The sequence below is a fragment of the Lepus europaeus genome, chromosome 11, assembly GCF_033115175.1.
Source record: "Lepus europaeus isolate LE1 chromosome 11, mLepTim1.pri, whole genome shotgun sequence".
Classification (NCBI taxonomy): Eukaryota; Metazoa; Chordata; class Mammalia; order Lagomorpha; family Leporidae; genus Lepus; species Lepus europaeus.
The window spans coordinates 28,381,479-28,403,961 of record NC_084837.1 but is presented as its reverse complement, the minus strand read 5'-3'; the positions used below and the strand labels follow the sequence as shown (position 1 = coordinate 28,403,961).

Genomic DNA, 22,483 nt, shown 5'->3' with positions numbered 1-22,483 from the left:
TATACTGTACAGTCCAGTGCATTTTTAAGCCAAACATGCATTATTCATAAAATGTAGGGTAAACAGAGTATACAGTATTTTCTATTTTTAGATTCAAGTTATTTCAGGTCAAATTTTGCCACCAAAGTAGTTCACAATCAAGTTTTGTGAACTAAAGTTACCCTCCCCCCAAAAAAAACATAAAAAAACAAGTTTCCATGTACCAAGGGATTCTAATTCAATCCCATCAAGGTGGCATGTACCAATGCCATCTTACTTGTTAAAGTGATCAGTTTAAGTTCATAATTGATAAAAAGATAGGATTAAGTGTCAAAGGAATTACATAAATAAGACCAGTGTATGCAAATAATTGATAGAATTAAAAAGGAGAGAATGATCCTAAATGGGAAGCAGATACACAACAGATTCATAGAATGGCAAAAGCCCTAAGCAGCACTCTGGCCTCAGAATCAGTCCTTAAGGCATTTGGATCTGGCTAAAAAGCCCATGAGAGTTTCAGAGGCATGAAAAGCCAAGACACTCTGGCAAAAAAAGAAAAAAAAATTACCTAAATGAAAGATATCTGTGAGTGAGATCCCAGCGGAAAGAATGGGCCATCAAAGAAGGAGGTACCTTTCTCTGCAGGGAGGAGAGAACTTCCACTTTGAATATGGCCTTGTCTAAATAAGATCGGAGTTGGTGAACTCAAGAGGCTTCCATAGCCTTAGCAGTTCATGACAAGAACCTCGGGTGATTACTGACATCATAAATAAGAGTGTCAATTGTTAAATCAATAACGGGAGTCACTGTGCACCTGCTCCCCAGGTAGGACCCTTGCCCTGAATGTGTTGTACTATGACAATCAATGGTAAAACTACTATTCAAATAGTACTCTATACTTTGTGTGTCTTTGTGGGTGCAGTCTGTTGAAATCTTTACTTAGTATATACTAAGTTGATCTTCTGTATAATTGATCTTCTGTATAATTGATCTTCTGATAATTGAAAATGAATCATGATGAAGAATGGGATAGGAGAGGGAGTGGAAGATGGGATGATTGCGGGTGGGAGGGAGGATATGGGAGGAAAAGCTGCTATAATTCAAAAGTTGTACTTTGGAAATTTATATTTATTAAATAAAAGTTGAAAAGAAAAGAAAAAAACAAGTTTTGAAAAGTTTTTAGAGCTTAGAATTGTGTATAAATTCCTGAGTAGGTATATTTTTAAATGTGTGGTCTAAATTATAACAAAAAGTACAGATATATGCTTTAGAGCATGGTATTATACAATTAATGTCAATTAAATTTAGGATAAAATTATATGTTAGCAAAATGACTGGAAATATTAGGTCAAGTGAAGGGACACAAGGGGTTTTAATGTTGTGATTTGGAAGTATACCAACCCATGTACCTATGCTGATTGGAAGAAGGTGGCATGTTTGGAAGAATGTTGCTTAAAAATATGCCAATGGATGTCTCAGGGACCAAAAGATACTGCAAGAGAATGGAGTACAGGCTGCTCTCCCGTATTTTCCAGAAAAGAAGGACCTGAATGTGCAAGACAAATGTCAAAAGCTATTCTGTCACTCACTTGCCAGTCACTGAATAACGAGCTTCAGCATCAAGTCTGATAAATAACCTTCGTACACTTTCAAGACAGGTCCTAACATGTCCTGAACTGAGGAAAATAAGAAAGATGAGTAGAAAACAGGCACTCTTCCCTTGCTACTTACATCTGAATTACTCTAAGGAAAGAAAAAGTTGCCTTATATTCTAACATTATAGATTTACAAAAATCAAATACAAGTTCTTGTAATAAGGTAACGGACTGATAGACAAACGGGTGAAAAGACCAAACTGAATGTTTTGGGCCCTGATTTGTTCTAGTGCAGATGTAAGGAAACCTAGAGCTTTTAAATATATTTGTCAATAGCAAAAACTAGGAAAATGAGGTTAAGAACAAAAAAGAAAACATTTTCCAGGTGGCATAGCATTGCCCAGGGTTGGTGTTGATTATTTTTAATAGAACTGGGTCAAAAATAGACTCTACACAGAAATTTTTGGGAACTCACAAGACAATTCCCTGTATGCTTCTCGACTGCATTTTCAAATATTCAAGAAGAATAGCATGATTCACACACGGTTAAAACAGACACAAGTTACACTATAAACAAAATGATCCTTTCTGTATAAAAATATAGAAATAACTATATAAAGTATATACATTACAATGCTAGGTTGTTAGGATTATCAATAATATTTTGTCTTCTCATGAATATGATTCCTAAATGTCCTATAAGGAATATACATAATATTATAAAATTCATGAAAAATTCCTTTTTTGGGAATGTGGTAAAGGAGCCATCATTTCCTTAGATATTTTTCATTCCCAAGTAAACAGAACTCTATGGTTTTTGAGAACAGCAGTGATACAAGAAAGAAAACCCATACTAGACTTATTCACAATTTTCTGGGAAAGTTACTTACAGTACACATCCACTCGGATTGACTTTATCGCTGGGGACCCCAAGCCATTCTCTGCTTTACAGTAATACCGGCCTCCTTGGTGTCGCTGAATATTTGTAATCCGCAAAGTCTCATTGAAGACACTTGAGTCCTGGAATCTGTCAGAGGCACTTCCTGCTGTTTTGGTCCACCTGATCTGAGCAAGCATCAACAAAGATTGTTACTTTAGGTTGGTTTTCCCACAGAAAAACAGCAATCACTCATTTGAAGAGTTTGCTTTCAGAGCTGGAACACTGCATTACCTGTTAAATTACTGACAAGGTTTAAAAGAGTGTGTATGTGTAACTAAATTATAGAATTTTAAATGCAATGTTATCCTTGAATAGTGAATGCAATTTAAATCCAACTGCACAGGACTCATGAAATAAGTAGTCCAGAGGACAACATAAATACAAAAAGAGTTAAATGTTGTTAGTACATTGGAAATACGGATTAGTTTCTCTTTTTGTTGAGCATCTGAAGTTGCTTTCATGTTTTCTAAACCGTGTAAGATACTTTTTACTTATTTAGTCCAGGAAGGCTCACTTATTTTCTTTTTACACATGCTTTGTTACATAATTTTAAATTTCCTATTTGATTTGGGTAGTTTGAACATATTACCATAAAGGCTTATTGAGATGATGTATAATTTTATACACCTGGTTGATAAAAGCAAGGTTTTATTTCTTTAATAGCTTTGCTTTAATGTACCCATAAGGGGTTTATCTACTTTTATCATCAGAATTTACATCAATAATTATTTTTGAAAATTGTAAACCTTTTCAAGGAGAACACTTTTACCAAACTGCCAAGCCACTCTGAATATCCAGACATCTCATTATAAACATCATTCTTTTAAACACAGCTGTGTATAACACACTTCATTTCTGCTACCAATAATGACTGGCATTCAACTCATATTTTGTGGATTTTGGTTCATAAAACTTGAACAAAAGCCACATGCTATTACTGTAATATGATGCAAAATAGAAAGTAAAAAGTAAAAGGATTTGACTTTATTTCTCTCCTGGTCTCTGTTGTATAACATATTTTTTTAAATTTTTTTTTTTATGTGACAGAGTAGGATATAGAGAGAGACAGAGAGAAAAGAGAAAGGTCTTCCTTCCGTTGGTTCACCCCCCAAATGGCCGCTAAGGCTGGAGCTACGCCAATCCAAAGCCAGAAACCATGTGCTTCTTCCTGGTCTCCCATATGGGTGCAGAGGTTCAAGCGCTTGGGCCATCCTCCACTGCCCTTCCGGGCCACAGCAGAGAGCTGGACTGGAAGAGGAGCAACCAGGACCAGATCCCGGCACCCATATGGGATGCCAGCACCGCAGGCAGAGGATTAACCAAGTGAGCCACAGCGCTGGCCCCGTTTTTGTTTTATTTTAAGATTGAGAAACAGCTGATAGAAGTCCTCTGGCCAAGCACACGGTAAAACATGGAGAATAAAAATACAGAGTCTTGATAACTGAAATTTTCTAACAGTGCTAATATATATACCTATTTTCCATGATAATTACATTGCATGATTAATGGTATCAAATATCTCTAAAAAGTTCTCCATATCATAAAAATGTTACCATGAATATGACCATATTTTCCCTTAACTGTAAATGAAATGAAAATGTTACTTAGGGGTTAATAAAAATTAATTAAGCCACAAAAATAAACAAATATTTATTCAATACCTTCTATCTGCATGGACTGTACAAAGAAACAAAGAGAATGATTCCTAACTTCAGGCAGCTTATAATGTTATTACATTATAAGGGCATTACTAGAGCACTGTTTTGATTAGTCATATTTGGCAAACCCGAGATTTTATTTTTATTTAATTTTTAACATCTAGAAGTTCACAAAAAAAAATTGCATTTTTTGCCTTTATACACAGAGATCCTAATCCTCTTTTAAACAACTGAAGCATTTATGATATAATCTAAAATATAAAAATACTCTTAAGATGTCACATTTTCTGTTGCAAGCCTTCAGTTCAGCTGGTAAGATGCCCATGTTTCCCATCGGGGTGCCTGGGTTTTAAATTCTTGGCTCAAAGTCTTATTTCCATCTTCCTGACAATGAAGGTGGCAGTGTTGGCTCAAGTAATTAGGTTCCTGCCAGCCATGTGGGAGACTGGAATTCAGTTCCTAGCTCCTCACTGTGGTGGCCAGCGCTGGCCACTGTGGGCATTTAGGGAATAAATGAGCATAGGTGGAGCCCTCTCTGTCTCTCTGATTGCCAAATAAATATTTTCCTGAGATTTCAAGTTTTACTTAAATATCACAATATAATATTAAAGCTTATTTGAAAAAATAAATATTTCAGAATGTAACAGTAGGTGCAAAATAAGGAAAGTTACAGAAAGAGCATAGCACTAACGTTATTAGAATACAATAATTAAGTGGCACATTAATAAATCAGGTACAAGAAGGGGGGATTCTGTGTGCGTGTGTGTGTGTGTAAGGGAAGGAAGGAGACAGTTGTGATACATGGGGCCGGCACAGAGGTACAGTAAGTTAATCCTCCACCTGTGGTGCCAGCATCTCACAAGGGCAACATTTCTAGTCCCAGCTGCTCCTCTTTAGATCAAGCTCTCTACTATGACCTGGGAAAGCAGTGCAAGATGGCCCAAGCACTTGGGTCCCTGCACTGGCATGGGAGACCTGGAAGAAGCTCCTAGCCCCTGGCTTCGGATTTGTGCAGCTTTGTTGCGGCCATTTGGGGAGTGAATCAGCAGATGGAAGACCTTTCTGTCTCTTCTACTCACTTTCTGAAATTCTACCTCTCAAATAAATAAATAAATAATCTTTTTAAAAAATGAGAATTGTGATACACACTAGTAGTTATTAAAATTTTTTTTCTTCCAGAGTATTTTCCTTCTTTTTCTCATTCATATGAATCACTGAACACTATACTTAACATAGAGTTAATCATATTTGTATAAAGCTAACTGAAAATAGACCTTAGTAAAGAATAAGACTGAGAATAAGAAAGGGAAGAGGAAGGGGAGTGGGAGAGTGGGTAAGAGCTGGGCCTAGAGGGAAGTATTGCCAAAACCCTAAAGCTATAATTTTGGAAATAATGAAGGGTGCAACTATAAAACAATATAGTCCTACATATTCCTGCAGACTCACTTTTTTTTTTTTTTTTTGACAAGCAGAGTGGACAGAGAGAGAGAGACAGAGAGAAAGGTCTTCCTTTTCCACTGGTTCACCTTCCAATGGCTGCCGCAGCCAGCGTGCTGTGGCCGGTGCACCATGCTGATCGGAAGGCAGGAGCCAGGTGCTTCTCCTGGTCTCCCTTGGGGTGCAGGGCCCAAGCACTTGCGCCATCCTCCACTGCACTCCCAGGTCACAGCAGAGAGCTGGACGGGAAGAGGGGCAACCGGGACAGAATCCGGTGCCAGAACCCGGTGTGTCAGTGCCACAGGTGGAGGATTAGCCTATTGAGCTGCGGTGCCGGCCCAGACTCACTTCTAAGGGAACAGCTAAACAAAATGCCATAGGACCCCAAAATCCCTTAAGTCGGCTGATAAAAATAGCAGCTTAAGTGTTATAAAGACCAAATAGATAGGATTAAGTATTAAAGTGACCATATAGATAGGATCAAGTGAAAAAGTCATCATATAAATAGGATTAAGTGTATGGAAATAATAATAAAGGAGAGAAGGCTCCAACATGAGAAGCAGTCCATACAGCAGTTTCATAGAAAAACAGTTGCATTAGGTAGCACTCTGACCTCAGAATCAGCCCTTAAGGCACTCCAGTCAGACTGGAAAGCCCAGGAAAAGCATATCAGGTACAGAAAGCTAAGACACTCTGGCAAAAGACTTCCTACACAAAGGACCCCTATGGGCGAGATCCCAGAAGAAAGAAGGGGCCACTAAAGTATGATATACTTTTCTCTGAAGGGAGGAGGGAACGTCCACTTTGCTTATGCCTCTGCTGAAATATGGCTCTTCATAAGAGCCTTTATGCATTGAAAAGCCATCATGTTAATGTTGACAGATTTTCCAAAATTCTCATTTTTCTCTTAAAAACATTACTTTTATCATTCGCACTAAATATATTCAATGTATTTTCTTTGAGATGGCAAGTTCAATTCATTTTTCAGAAAATATTTACCAAATGCTCAAGTCTAAATAACTATAATTTCTGTATCTATCACCATTTAAGTACAAAGGTTAAAAGAGTTGTGTAGACCAATGGAACAGAATAGAAATCCCAGAAATCAATCCACACATCTACAACCAACTTATCTTTAACAAAGGGGCTAAAATCAATCCATGGAACAACATGGTTTCTTTAGCAAATGGTGCTGGGAAAACAAGATCTCCACACGCAAAAGTATGAAGCAAGACCCCTAACGAACACCTTAAACAAAAATCCACTCAAAATGGATCAAGGATCTAAATCTATTATCAGATATCATCAAATTACTGGGAAACATTGGGGAAACTCTGCAAGACATTGATGTATGCAAAGATTTATTGCAAATGACCCCAGAAGCACAGGCAACCAAAGCCAAAATTGATAAATGGGATTACATCAAATTCAGAAGTTTCTGCACTGCAAATGAAACACTCAAAGTGAAGAGACAACCAACATAATGGGAGAAAATATTTGCAAACTATGCAACTGATAAAGGATTCATATCCAGAATCTATAAGGAGCTAAAGAAAATCAACAACAACAAAACAAACAATCCAGTGATGGGCAAAGGACTTAAACAGGTGTTTTTCAAAATATTAAATTCAAATGGCTAACAGACACATGAAAAGTGCTCAGGATCACTAGCTGTCAGGGAAACGCAAATCAAAACCACAGTGAGGTTTCACCTTACCCCACTTAGAACGGCTTTCATACAGAAATAAACCACAAAGTATGTGGGCGAAAAGGTACCTAATCCACTGTCGGTAGGAATGTAAACTGGTGAAGACACTATTGAAGACAGTTTGGAAAATACCTCAGAAAGCTGAATATGGACCTACCATATGACCCAGCCATCCCACTCCTGGGAATCAGATTCCAAAGGAAATGGAATCAGCATATGAAAGAATAATCTATATCCACATATTTTTTGCAGCCCAATTCACAATAGCTAAAATATGGAATCAACCCAGATGTCCATCAGCTGATAATTAGATAAAAAAACTATGATATACATACACTATGGAATACTACTCAATGTTGAAGAAAAATGAAATGCTTTCTTTGGCAACAAAATAGAAGCAACTAGAAACCATTATACTTAATGAAATAAGACAGTCCCCAAAAGAAAATTACCATATGTTTTCTCTGACCAGTGGTAACTAACAAGGTAACTAAAATATAATAATGTATAGGAGTAAAATAGACATTCTGATTTTTTTTTTTTTGATAGGCAGAGTTAGAGAGAGAGAGAGAGAGAGACAGAGAGAAAGGTCTTCCTTTTTTCCGTTGGTTCACCCCCCAAATGGCCGCTATGTACCGATTTGAAGCCAGGAGCCAGGTGCTTCCTCCTGGGTTCCCATGTGGGTGCAGGGCCCAAGCACTTGGGCCATCCTCCACTGTACTCCCGGGCCACAGCAGAGAGCTGGACTGGAAGAGGAGCAACTGGGACAGAATCCGGGGTGCCGGCGCTGCAGGCGGAGGATTAGCCAGGTGAGCTGTGGCGCCGGCTGACATTCTGAAATTTGGAAACTGTTTATAGTCCGTGTCTCCTCTGTTGAGGAGCAGTTGTTTTTTTTTTTTTTTTTCCCCACACTATTTGTAGAACTCTTAGTGTAGGGTTAATCTTATGAATATAAAGTAATCTGAAAAAAATACCTTTTTAAGAATTAAAAGTGGGAATAGGAGAGGGAAGAGGACTTGTGGGCAGAAAGGGTGGGTAGGGTTCAAACTATCACTATGTTCCTGAATGTGTTTATATGAAATACATGAAATTTGCATACTTTAAGTAAACTTAAAAAATAGTACAAATGGTATTCTGTGAAAAGACATGGCTTTTCAGTCATATAGGTTCTTTGACTTGCGGTAAGCATCAAACTATAGTAAGCTGTAGAAATGCTTTCTAGATATTTTCCATTTTGTCACACAGAACATAAAAATAGTCAAAGACATCAAAAACTAATAATTTTGGTGATTTATCAAAGATTTTTAGTGACAGTGAATTTTTTTAAAAGTTTGGCATTAACAACACAGAAGTTGCTAGTATAATTTATGCCTCTGCTTTGTATTTAGGTGCCACTTGTTTCGCCACCATTTCTTTGCACCATCACTGCAAACACAACATATTTTTTTTTTAAAAAAGGCATTTTTCTTCACTATCACTATAAGGAATGCATGGAACTCCTGGAGATCTATGAACCACACTTTGAGAATAACTCATTGTTATAGCTGGCCATACACATACACAAATATTTTGGTTTCATAAGACAGCATTTTAATTTTTTAAAAACTCATGAGAAAAAGTAAGTACACAAATTCATAATATTTTAATACTGTAGACATGAATTTAAGCCATTTATATCTTTACTGTGAAGACTAAAAAATTACAATCACTAGATTGAAAGACATAGAATGAGGGTCGGCGCTGTGGCTCAACAGGCTAATCCTCTGCCTAGTGGCGCCGGCACACCGGGTTCTAGTCCCGGTTGCCCCTGTTCCAGTCCAGCTCTCTGCTATGGCCCGAGAGTGCAGTGGAGGATGGCCCAAGTGCTTGGGCCCTGCACCCCATGGGAGACCGGGAGAAGCACCTGGCTCCTGGCTTTGGATCAGCGCAGTGCGCCAGCTGTGGTGGCCATTGGAGGGTGAACCAACGGCAAAGGAAGACCTTTCTCTCTGTCTCTCTCTCTCACTGTCCACTTTGCCTGTCAAAAATTAAAAGAAAAAAAAAAAAAAGAAAGACATAGAATGACAGAATAGATTAACAGGACTCAACTAAACACTGCTTACAGGAAACACACTTCACCTATAAAGACACAAGCAAACTGAAATCAGAAGAAAAGAATAAGATATTTCATGCAAATAGAATCCAAATGAAAATTGAAATAGAGGTACTTCTAGCAAACAAAATAATTTTGAAATCAAAAGCAGTAAAAAGATAATGAGAAGGTCATTATATAATGTTAGAGGGCTTAATTTAGCCAGTGGAAATTATATTTATAAATATATATGCACCCCAATATTGGAGCATCCAAATACATAAAGCAAATATTAATAGATATAAAGGGAGATATAGACTCCGATACAATAATACAGAACTTTAACACCTCATTTTCAGAAACAGACAAATCAGACAGACAGAAAAAATCAATAAAGAAGGAGCAGACTGAATCTGCACCCTAAATCAACTGAACTTAACAAAGTATCTTCAGAACTTTCCCTTTAACAGCTACAGGATACAGAGTTGTTTCTCAACCACACACCGAATATGTTCAGAAGAGATCATATAGTAACATACAAACAAGTCTCAATAAATTCCAAAGAATGGAAAACACATTAAATATCTTTTCTGATCACAATGCAATAAAACTAGAATCAAAAACCAAGAAATTTCTGGAAACTACACAAATACATGAAAATAAAACACCTTACTCCTGAACAGTCAATGGATAAACAAAGAAATCAAGAAGGACATTTAAAAAAAATTCTTGAAACAAATGCAAATGTAAACATAATATACCAAAATAAATGGGATATAGCCAACGAAGTACTAACAGTGAAGTTTAAGCATCAATGCTTGCATCAAAAAACTCACAAAGATTTCAAAGAAGCAACTTACCACTGCATCTCAAGGAACTAGAGAAATGAGACTACATCAAATACAAATCTGGTAGAAGGAAACAAGTAACAAACTTGTAGCACAAATAAATGACACAGAGACTAAAAACAAACAAAAGACCCACAAAAGCCAATGTATTCAAGTGCTGCTTCTTTCAAAGGATTAAAATTCATTAAAAAATTTAGCTAGATTAACTAAGAAAAAGTGAGAAGAAATTCAGCCACATAGTGTCAGACACGAGGATGGAGACATTATAACTGATACCACAGAAATACAAAGTCTGTTAAAGATTGCTGTGAATACCTAAATAGAAACACATTTGATAACCTAGAAGAAATAGACAAACTCGTGGACACACAGACCTCACCAAAACTCAATCATGAAAAAAAGAGAATAGCTAAACAAACTAACAGGAAGCAAGTTTGGAATCAGCGATAAATTGTTTCTCATCAGAGAAAAGTCCAGGAAGAGATGACTTCCCTGTTGAATTCTACAAGGCTTTTGAAGAAATTAAGGGGCTGGTGTAGTGGTGCAGCAGGTTAAGCAGCCACCTGTGAGGCTGGCATCCCATCTGAGTGCTAGCTTGAATCCTGGCTGCTCCACTTAAAATCTAATTCCCTGTTAATGTAGCTTGGAACACAGGAGGGAGTTCCTGACTCCTGGCTTCAGCTTGGCCCATTCCTGGCCACTGTGGCAATTTGGGGAGTGAACCAGAAAAATGAGAATTGCTTACTCACTCTTTCTCTCTCCCCTCTCCCTACCCTGTAACTACCTTTCAAGTAAGTAAATAAATCTTTTTGAAAAAGATGAATTAAAACCAAGTCATTCTTAAATTATTCCCAAAAATATAAAAGAGGGAAATTCTTCCAAATTGACACCAGCTAGACAAGGACACAAAGACTCTTGATGAACATGAGTGTGAAAATTCGCAACAAAACACAGCAAATAAAATTCAATGGGATATTATAAGGATCATTAACCATTATCATGTGGGATTAATCCCAGGGAAGCAAGGATGGTTCAACATGTATAAATTAATAAATGTGATAAACAGTATTAACCAAATGGACAAAAATCACATGATCATTTCCTAGATGCAGAAATGGCATAAAATCTAATAAAGGTAGACATCTGTTCATGGTAAAAATTCTGAACACATTGGGTATAAAATGAACATATCTCCACAAAATAAACACCATATATAAAAAGTAAACAGCTGCCCGGAGCCGTGGCTCACTAGGCTAATCCTCCGCCTGCAGCGCCGGCACCCGGGTTCTAGTTCCGGTCCAGGTGCCGGATTCTGTCCCGGTTGCCCCTCTTCCAAGCCAGCTCTCTGCTGTGGCCCGGGAGGTCAGTGGAGGATGGCCCAGGTCCTTGGGCCCTGCACCCGCATGGGAGACCAGGAGAAGCACGTGGCTCCTGGCTTCGGATCGGCGCAGTGTGCCGGCTGTAACAGCCATTTGGGGGTGAACCAACGGAAAAAAGGAAGACCTTTCTCTCTGTCTCTCTCACTGTTCACTCTGCCTGTCCAAAAAAAAAAAAAAAAAAAACCTGCAAAAAATAAATAAATAAATAAACAGCTAACATCATATTAAAGAAGAAAAGCTGGAGGCTGTCTCTCCAAGTCATAAAACAAGACAAAGATTCTCACTTTCATCACTTTTCTTAAACACAGTATTAGAAAGCATAGCTTGAAGAATTAGGAAGATACAAAATAAAGGGTATCCAAATTGGAAAGGAGGAAATAAAAAGTCTTTGCAGATGCCATCATCTCCAATACAGAGAAACCATTGATGTGACTCATATATAGAGTCTTAAAAATTAGCTGAGCTCATGGAAGCTAAAATTTTAACAGTGGTTAACAAAGTCCGGAAGGGTAAATAGTGAAAGAGAAAGAAAAGAGAAAGGTTGATTAGTGGGTACTAAGTTATAGCTAAATAGGAGTGAGAAGTCACGGGGTCCTATTGTTCCATATGGTGACTATAGGTAGTGTTAATGAACTGTTTATTTCTCCATTAAAAAAATAGAAGACAACATTTTGGATGCTTTACTACAAAGAAATGTTACATGCCTAAAAGAAAAGTTACCCTAATTAGAAATTATTCAATGTATACATATAATGAAGCATCGCATGGTATCCTATAAATATGCACAATTTTATATCTCTATTAACATTAAAAATACAAATGATGGGGAATGGTTCTAAAGTGACTCTGAAGTTGAATTGAATATAGTCATTAAAGCTTTAAAATATAAAACATACTATTGAGATTCCAAGATGGCAGAATAGGGTAAGAGCTTAGCGCTCTAGGCTAGGGGAAGATAGTTCAAATAAAGTGGAGAGAGTGCAATCTCCAGGGAAAGTTTGGGGGAAAACTGCAGTGGAAACTCCATGGAAGGAAGAGGGATGCTGTGGCTCGACGGGAGGGTGTGGACACACAGCAGGTGCATGGACCCAACACAAGACCTCAGCAGCCGAGAGCCTCTGCACAAGATTGGAGAGTGAGGCGAGACCAGAATGCAGCAGCCAAGCCACTGGCAATATAGCTGTGAGGAGAGTTTGGAGTGAGTCTGGCCTGGAGCCCTGGGGGGGGGGGGGGACAGGGTTTGTGCCGACTTAGAGGACAAAAAGGGGCACATTTCTCTTTTCCAGGCCACACTGCCCGTCAACTTTCCCATCAACACTGCCCTGTAACTGGCTGAGAGAGAGCAGGCACCATTTTGGACATCCTTAACAGCTATGCCAGCTTGTGTCCACGTGCCCAGCAACCAGCCGAGAGCAGACGCCTGAGTCTGGCAAGGAGAACTGACAGGCGACTGGGCACACACAGGAACACGAAGTGTCCACAGCCTCCCGACACATCACAGGCTGTGGGGCTCAGACTGCTTAGGTGAGCACCCCCAAGTAGCTGGCTCTGGGAGCACCTCTCTGTGGAAGGGACAGACTGGCACAGTTGAGTGGATCCTTGTCACCCCGTGACTATGGGAGCCTTGTGTGCTGGGACTGTGGAAACACTGTGGCTTCATGGGAGGACACAGGGTGTGGCTGGATCTCTGGGCAGTCGCTGTGACTGGCTCTACTCACTCAGGGCTCCCTGATTGCCAGGGTTGGTCATTGCAGGACAGTGTGGATCAATAATGCACCCACTAGGTCTAGCCCCGGGGCATGGATTACCTTGGGAGACAACATGTGGATACTCCAGAAAATTCATGGAAAAGAGGAAATGAAGATAGGATTATTTGGAGCACAATCTAAAAAAAAAAGAAAGGAAGGAAGAGAAAAAGAATGTGTGGGCAAGAGAGAAAGAGGGAAGGGGGGGGTTGATAAAAGGAAGGGGAGGGGGGAAAGGAAGGGAAGGAAGGTAGGGAAAGAAGGAAGGAAAGAAGGAAGGGAGGAAAGAGAGGAAGAGGGAGAGGGAAGGAGAGGAAGAGGGAGAGAGAGAGGAAGGGGATAGAGGGAGAAGGATAAGGGGAGAGAGAGCACATGAGCAGAAAGGAAAGGGAGAGGAAAGGAAGTCGGTGCAGGGTGAGTTTCTGGCATAGTGGTTAAGATACCACTTGGAATCCACACCCCATATCTGAGTGTCTGGGTTCTTTTCAGCCTCCACTCCCAATTCCAGGTTGCAGTTAATGTGCACCTTGGCAGGTAACAGGTGATGACTCAAGTACTGGAGTGTCTGCCACTCACATGGAAGACCTAAATTTGAGCTCTTGATTCCTGTTTGCAGTCTGGCCCAGTCCTGGCTATTGTAGGCATTTGGAGAATGAACTAGCAGTTGAGAGAGCTATTTCTATGTGTTTCCTTCTCTTTCACTCTCTAATCTCAAATTAAATATTTTTTTAAATTGCAAACTAACATTCAGTTTTTTTCATAATATGCATTTCCATGAACTTTTAAAAATATTTATTTTTATGTATTCATTTTTTTTGTCTGACAACCCATAGAGCAAGGGAGAGGGAGGGAGAGAAAGACAGGGGGAGGGAAAATCTATCTTGCACCGCTGGTTCACTCTTCAAATGGCCTCCAAGGCTGGGGCTGGGCCAAGTCAAAGCCAGGAACCTGGCACTCCATCTGAGTCTCCTACAAGGGTGCACAGGTACAAGGACTTGGGCATCAACTGCTGCTTTCTCAGGCACGTTAGCAGGGAGCTGGATTGGAAATGATGCAGCCAAGTCTCCAATTGGTGCCACAATATGGGGCAGGCTCATAGGCAGCGGCTTAACCCACTGAGCAACAACAGGCCCTCTGTGCACTTTTTGAAGACCAGCCCCACACAAATATTCTGTTTATTTTAAACAATGTAACAACAGAAGAGTTAAGGTCATGATGGGAGGAAAAGTCACAGAGGAGTTGGTATATATGGATATATAAAGTAAAATCAGTTCGGAGAGAGAATATTTATATGTGATATATTAACAAAAATTAATGTGCACTGAAATACTAACAGAGTAGGAAAGCTATTACTTTTTGTAATGTTGAAAGCAAAAAGCTAAAACATAATGTCAGTAATTGGTATTCAGTAAAGTACAGAACAGCTGAACACATACAACAAATAAAATTAGAAAGGGAAGCACGTGCAAAACATGCAAATGCTTTAGAAAATTCCAAAACACCTCTCTGAAAATCAGGCGGTTCTAGATAATATTTTTCATCAAGTTAAAGAGTAAATAAGACAGAAGGCAAACAAAAAATTCCATCCACATGTATGACTAACAAATATGTAGAAGGTTTCCTACCCACATTAAGGTTTTTAAATATCTACTAAACATTTACAAAAGCTGATCATGTAATAGGCCGTAAAGACAACCTCAATTAATAACAAAGGTAGAGACAGTACTGACCCTGTTATCTGGACTTAGTTTAATGTAATTATAATAATCAAATGATCACAAATACATGGATATTCAGCCATTATCCACATAGAAAATTAAAGGGGAAATCGCTACCTAAAAGCCAAAGAACTGAAAACCATTTTATACGGAATCCATGAATGCAATGAAAGAACTACCCAGAGCAAAATGTAAAGCTTAATTACCTCTTATATTAAGCATATATAAACAAATAAACCAACAAGAAGTACTCATTTAATGTGTTCTAATTTAATGGAGGTTTTCCTGGGCTCCACCCCATGACTGCTTATTAACCACGGCAAACAGAAGCAGTTCATCCTTATCATCTTTCCTTGGAGTTTCTTCTAAACTAGATGCACAAAGATGTACAGAATGGTAATGGGAAATAATAAAACAGGTAACACATTCCACAGGAAGATTTTGTGGATAATGCAACAATGGATCTCTAGAACTGAGTGCAACAGATGGTCCTCACATATTTGTTGAATGAAAACATGGCATCTGAGTTAAAACTCGAGGGGCTGCTGGATATAATGGTTAGGATTAGTTCAGCTGTAAGAAAACTGACACACAACAGTGACTTCTGTAGCATGAAAGTGAGATTCCCCCTTGTGAAACCATCTGGAGTGAGGCCGGCCAGCACTGTCACTCTGCTCCAGTCAGTCCTCAGAGACTCAGGCTACTCCAAGGCTTTCCCTCCAGAATGCTGCAGGGGTTCAAGGCCCAAACTAGCAGATCCAGTTTTCATATATTCTTCCCAGCAGAAGGAAGTGCCTGTCAGTTGCTTTTACAGAAGGCTCTGGGAAGATCAAAACACTTCTTCCATCCTCATCAATAACTACATGGACAGCTAGGTGATACACTCTCTATTGTGAATACCACCTCCCTGAGTATTTCATAACTGGGGAAAAAAAGGAGAATGAACATTTGAGACAACTACTAGCCCCACAATGGGAATAAAATATATCCAATATTCAGATATGCTTTATATTAAATATGCTTATATATAATCCTGCTACAACAGTATAAGATTAAATAACTATCTCCATAAAAGATCATAACAATACTAGAATTTAGGAAATACTTTTTATACTGAAACTATCACTTAAGCCAAAGAGGCAACATGTAGATACTTTTAGGCTGCAGATCACAACTCTTAGCTTAGGGCTACCCAGCTTCCAATAGAGAATTCTGTATTGTGCTTTTTGGTATAATACTACTGTGAAACATCATTGCTTTTATACAGCCTTAAATAAAATAAAATCAACATCAACTGAGATAACCTTAAGAAAATATCAAAACCCTGAAGTATACATCCAGAGAGACTTGCTGAATCCCAAAAGTATATTGCACAGATGCTACAAACTCAGTAAGGGCTTAGACCTTGACAGAGCGAACACTTCTAGGTTTCCTCCTTTAATTAAGTCTAGTGAGTGAGAATTTGTGAATTGATGCTATTTTCTCTTAGTTGCCAACAAGTTAAGCCAAATATCCTGAAGTCAATTTATGGAGACTAACCTGAGTTTTGTCCCAACATTATTTGTATGCTGTATAAAGTTCCTTCATCAGTAAGAGAAAGCTAGAGAAAAAATAAAGTAAACATCATCTGATCTGCTGTAATTATCTGAAGATCTGCCATCAGAGCCTTTGGGAGTGAAACTTAAAAATCCAGTTCCAGAGTATCAGCCTGAAAGAGTACAAAGGGATATCTATGGCAGATAATTATGAGCCCGGTGTTCATTATAGTTTGAAAATAAAGGTTACCCTCTTCTCCTGCACTGATATCAAGGAAAATTACAGAGGAAATAGGTTTCTTTGAATTGCTTAATATAAAAGATAGAATTCTGAATACCATGGGACTCTAGATCATACAGGTTCAATTTTTAATAAATTGTTATCAATTTACAATACATTATAACAACATGTCACATTTGCCTCTAAATCTGCTTTTAAAAAGAGCCATGAATTTCTGCCAAAGCAACAAAATTTTAACCTGAAACTTTCTATGCTCTATACATAAAGCATTGTTTTTCTAGTATGACCAGAATACTATGGATCATGATAATTAACATTGCTACTACCACTATTAATAAATCAATAAACAGCTTTAAATGATTTCTACAAGTTATAATTACTGTCTGACCTATGAGGGTATTGCAAAAAAAATTCATGAGAGAAATGGAACAAAAAGGCAAGTTTACTTTGGGGCAAACATTTTTGAAATTAAAGAGGTTTAGTACTCAGGTAAGAAGCTCCTGGGCACATACAGATGGGCACACACAGAAGTGGGAGTCTGAAAGGGATCACGAGCTGGGTCTTCTCTCTAACCAGAACACAGACTAGGGAAGGAGAGGGAGTCATTGTAGCAGAAGAGCTGGAAACAAGGAAAACAGTGGGTGAGAACAGAAGTATTTCTGAACACTACATAAGATTGAAAGTGGGGAACAGCAGGTTTTGATCTTTTTTTGCCTAAGCCTTTTCTCTGCATTTAAACTTTGAGGAATTGATTTACCTCTTGTAAGAATAAACAACGGAAGGCAACAAATAAACGCAGTACTTTTAACAGTGACAGACTTCTGTATGCATACGGATCTCTAAACAGTGCCTGCTAGCATTATTTCAAACCAGAGATCAGAGAAAAGGGGACAGCTTGGTGACAGGGGTTATCACGTTGAAATGTTTTAATGCAAATCACATCGTGCTTATGTAGCACAACCAAGAAACTGACCACAGGTCCCCAAACCACTAATAGCACCTGACTTCTTTAAAAGTCTACACAATACTTTTATATTTCATTCTATGATTTTAATCCCATAACAAGATGAAAAGAAAAAATATTTTTCTCTTTTCATTTACAGCTCCAATTTTTCTGTATCCAGGTGGCTTCTTTTTTCTTGTGCACTTGATTCCTGCTCATCTCTAAGTTCTCCGTCTTTCCTGCGCTTGGTGTCCAGTTAATACCCTATGATCCTCCAGATATCATTAGAAAGGATGCTCTTTCCTATATTATGTCCTCTTCTTTTTTGTTGGCATAGTACAAAAAGTGCTACGTATTTCTTCTATGAGATTACTCATCACATGACATTCAAATGAGCTGCTTATATGTTGAAGTACGTACTTCTCCGCCTAATTCTCCTAGAGTCCTTTACCCTTCTGATACGTGCCCCACTACAATTCCTGGTTTTCTCACTGGAAGGTCCTTTAGGCTGTGAAGTTGCTGTTCTCAAAAGTCTTTGAAATCTGAAGAGCTTACCCCTTATCACTGCCACTTAGCTAATGAGGGATTCCTGTGGGATATGAAACCTGCTCTCTTACCTCCACCTGGGACAGACTCTACAGCAAAATTTATCCTCCAGAGATCCTTGAAGTCTCAGGCTGAAGCTCTCTGCTTGAAATCACATCCCTGCCTATCTTCTCCCTCTTCCCTCATTTCATGCTCCATTAGCAGTTTCTCCAAAGAATACTCCTGGAACAAAATCACTTGCACAGGAATCCTCATCTCAAGCTGCATTTGTAAAGAACTCAACCTCAGACATAATTCTTTTGCCTTTAATGAACTGTAAGCTCATTATGGAAAGGAGTATACTTGATCTTGGCATCCTCAGCACTAAGAATGGAGCCTGGGACATACTAGTCATTAACAAAATCTCTGTGGCTTGAGTAGATTCATGGCACTTTAATTCCTGGGACAACACAAATATAAATTTTATATAAAATTTCACTCCACAAAGCACTCACAATATAGTGAATTTCAGCTAATTGAGATATTCATCTTTTAATACATACTTCTTAAGTGAAAGTTTTCATTTTGCAGTATAGAGGGATTTTTACTTAAGTTCTATAATTTTTACTGAATTTTTATTAATATATGTAAATATTTTTATTATACTTTGAACATGAGTAGTTGAAGTTAGATTAAAGTATCAAAAGATAGCTTTGTAACAAAATTATAAATATTCACTGTATTAATTATGAGCATTATTATGACTAAAATAAACTGATAAATGGATAAAATGAATTCATAAGGTAAATTTGTTCAAGAGAACTGATACTGGAGAAAAAAATATAATCATGAAAACAAAAGGCTAAGTGATAAGAGCTAAGAATCAGTTTACAAAACCACTCAAGTGTTAGTATAGATTTAAACTACCAAATGAATCAACAGTACAATACAGCTGGTATCAAAATGTCAAACAATGTGCTGAATATACTCAAATACGAAATTTAAAGATCTGACTTCATTTTTATCATTATAACATTACATATGTGTTATAGACAAATCAGAAAAAATTGGCCACAAGGTAAATGGAGAGAGATTTTTTAGTCGTTTACACAATGAAAATTCTCTCTTAGATTTCACTTGTGATTTGTACTCACCTCCCTAACTCTCAATGGCCGAGTGCCTTAATGGAAACTCGCTTCTTCGGTCACCTCATCATATACTTCTTCTTCTTCGTCTTTTTTTTTTTTTTTTTTTGACAGGCAGAGTGGACAGTGAGAGAGAGAGAGAGAAAGGTCTTCCTTTTGCCATTGGTTCACCCTCCAATAGCCACCATGGCCGGTGTGCTGTGGCCGGTGCACCGCGCTGATCCAAAGGCAAGAGCCAGGTGCTTCTCCTGGTGTCCCATGCGGGTGCAGGGCCCAAGGACTTGGGCCATCCTCCACTGCACTCCCGGGCCACAGCAGAGAGCTGGCCTAGAAGAGGGCAACCGGGATAGAATCCGGCACCCTGAATGGGACTAGAACCCGGTGTGCCGGCGCTGCAGTTGGAAGATTAGCCTATTGAGCCACGGTGCCGACTTCAATATACTTCAAATATCATTTATATAATGAACCTAAATTAGTGTATTTAGTTCAGACCTCTCCACTAAATCCCAGACTTAGAGCTACCAGCTGTTTGTTCTCCATGTCCAATCTAACATATCCAGGAAGAACCATTGGTCTCCCTTCCAAATTAACTCTCCTAGCCTTTTCTAACTGAATTACTGGTAACTCTGTGCTTCCAATCATTTAGACCCCAAATTGTCTAGCTCAAAATAAAGAGAATTTCAGTAAAAACAAAAAGTCATACTATTAAACTTGGTTCCAAACAACTACACCAGATCTTTGATAGACTTTATATAACTCGAGAAGAAAATTAGTCATTTACTCAATTTTTATGTTTGTAAGGGGTCCCCAAGACCACACCTAGGGTCAATGATTCACAATGCACTCACGGGCCATAATATATAGTCACACTCATAACTATGATATATTACAATGAAAGCATACAAAGCAAAATTAGCAGAAAGAAAAAGGTCTATGGAGCAGATTGGAGGAAAAGACCACAAGTTTCCAAGAGTACCCTCCTTTATGGAGTCACAAAATTGTTGTAATTTAGCTCCATCATTGAACCATGGCAATGAACCATACAATGCTGAATATGAGGGAGGCTCATTAGAGACTCAGGTTTCAAAGTTTTTACTGGGGTCTGTTTATTACACACTCTCTGCATAGGATACATCAAAATCCCAATATCCCAGGAAAGAGAGTGATTATTCAGCAAAAATAGAGTTTGCAAAAGCTATGTAGATACAACGAGCTACCCTGATGTTAGGGAATGCTGGGACTGCTCCTGAAAATCAAATTCCCAGATGTTAACCAAAGGACAACCTTGCACATAAGGTTTTCTAAAGGCAATAGTCTCAAGACTGCTAGGTTAACATTTTTCTGCACACATATGTACCATGTAAGCAGAAGTGTTGTGTAGGCATTGTGGAGAGGCCCTGTAAAAGTGAAATGAATTGATCTCATTATATTTTTACCTTTCCGCCGTCATTGTCTGACAATCAATTGTGATAGCTGGGACTCTAGAATCCACCTCAGAGTGTGGGTCAACTCCACTGCAGCAGTCCTGAATAGGTACCTGATGTCACCAAGAAGCCATCCTGTCATCTCAGCATTGTCTACAATTCCTGTCACTCAGAGTCAATGCTTGATTTGTTTAATCTACTATTATTTCTGAATTCAGTGACTAAAAGCCAAATCAGAATTTTTCATGAAAAGTTTAAGCAAAATAGAAGAAATACATTTTTAACATTTGAAGATCCTATAATTGAAATATCTGCTTTGTTTTTCAAACACAAAATAATCACCTTTGGAGGAACATCTAGATATGCCCCAAGAAATAAAGGAGATTGCACATATTGGAAATGCTGCATTTTAAAGAATCTTAAATATTTGAACAGCAGCTCACATGAGAAGGTACATACTATTGTACTGGTTTAGACAAACAAACAAAAAATCCCTAAACTGGGCTTCAAACAGCCTAAAGTGGAATATCCCAACTTAATCACAATGTGTCGTTTTAATATAGGGAAAGTGTTGTAATGACATATATGGTATTTCAAACACCTTTGTTTCTATAATGTGAGTAAATAAACATGAGCTCAGGAGAGCATTCCGGTTTCACTGTAATGTTTCTCCCACAAGTCTAAAAGGCTTCCCTGATCTAGATTTACTGTGATTACTCTTAACAATCAGTATTGATTTACGATAAATTTTACAAATTAAAGATTCTGTTTTAAGTGTTGCTGCTGAGTAGCATTTCCATCTTCTCCTTATGGGTTTCTTATGGGAATTCTCTCACCATTATTCTCAATCTTGATGAAAGTGAAGCCCTAATGTCTTTAATGCTTTTTTATAATAGAATATAATCTAAATTAACAGCACTGCAGACACTGCTAAGTATCAGAAATGTAATAAAAGAATACGTTGCTCTGTTCCAGTCACTCCAAGACAGCAATCTTCTAAAGTTGTATTTACATTTGCATATTTGCAAGGTAACCAGTGAACTCTTGCCATTTAAGGAACTAATAAATATGTATCAGCACATATAGAAAAATGAGAATGTCCTCAAGACATATAGGCTTGAAAGACATTTGTAATTACAGTAATCCAGGATTCTCCTACCAAGTTTAATGTAATCAGGCTGTGCAAAATAAATATCGCAGAGTAATTATATTTCATGTTTTCTGTAAACTCACTAAAGTACCTCTAAAAGCATGTTAAATCACCAAAAAATATTGTAGAGTTAATCATCTGTCACTGTACATTTTTCTAGGCGTTTGGGACTGGAAAAAGAAAAATTAGCATCTCCAATTCTTATGGGCAAATCTTCACCTCTCATTTTGCTGCCGAAATATTTGACAAACGTCTTTAGGGCTGCCCAAACAAGAACAGTAACATTTTCAGGGCACTTTACTGCACCAGGAGGCGTAAGTGATCTTCAAGCATAACAGTCAGCTTAACACTGGAACTCCACACAGCATTCAGGTGACTGAAAGCCTGCCAGCAAGAACATATGCACAACTCAACCGAGACCTAGGGAATGCTACACATATGT

At 38.3% G+C, this 22,483-nt stretch overlaps 1 protein-coding gene across 1 annotated transcript in view; it reads right to left on the bottom strand.

Moving 5' to 3' along the window:
* Window positions 1-22,483, bottom strand: part of MDGA2 (MAM domain containing glycosylphosphatidylinositol anchor 2) — a 916,038-nt gene that overhangs the window by 388,443 nt on the left and 505,112 nt on the right. The window contains 1 exon segment of the mRNA XM_062206573.1: window positions 2,465-2,639. Within this exon segment, the coding sequence (XP_062062557.1) occupies window positions 2,465-2,639 (175 nt within the window).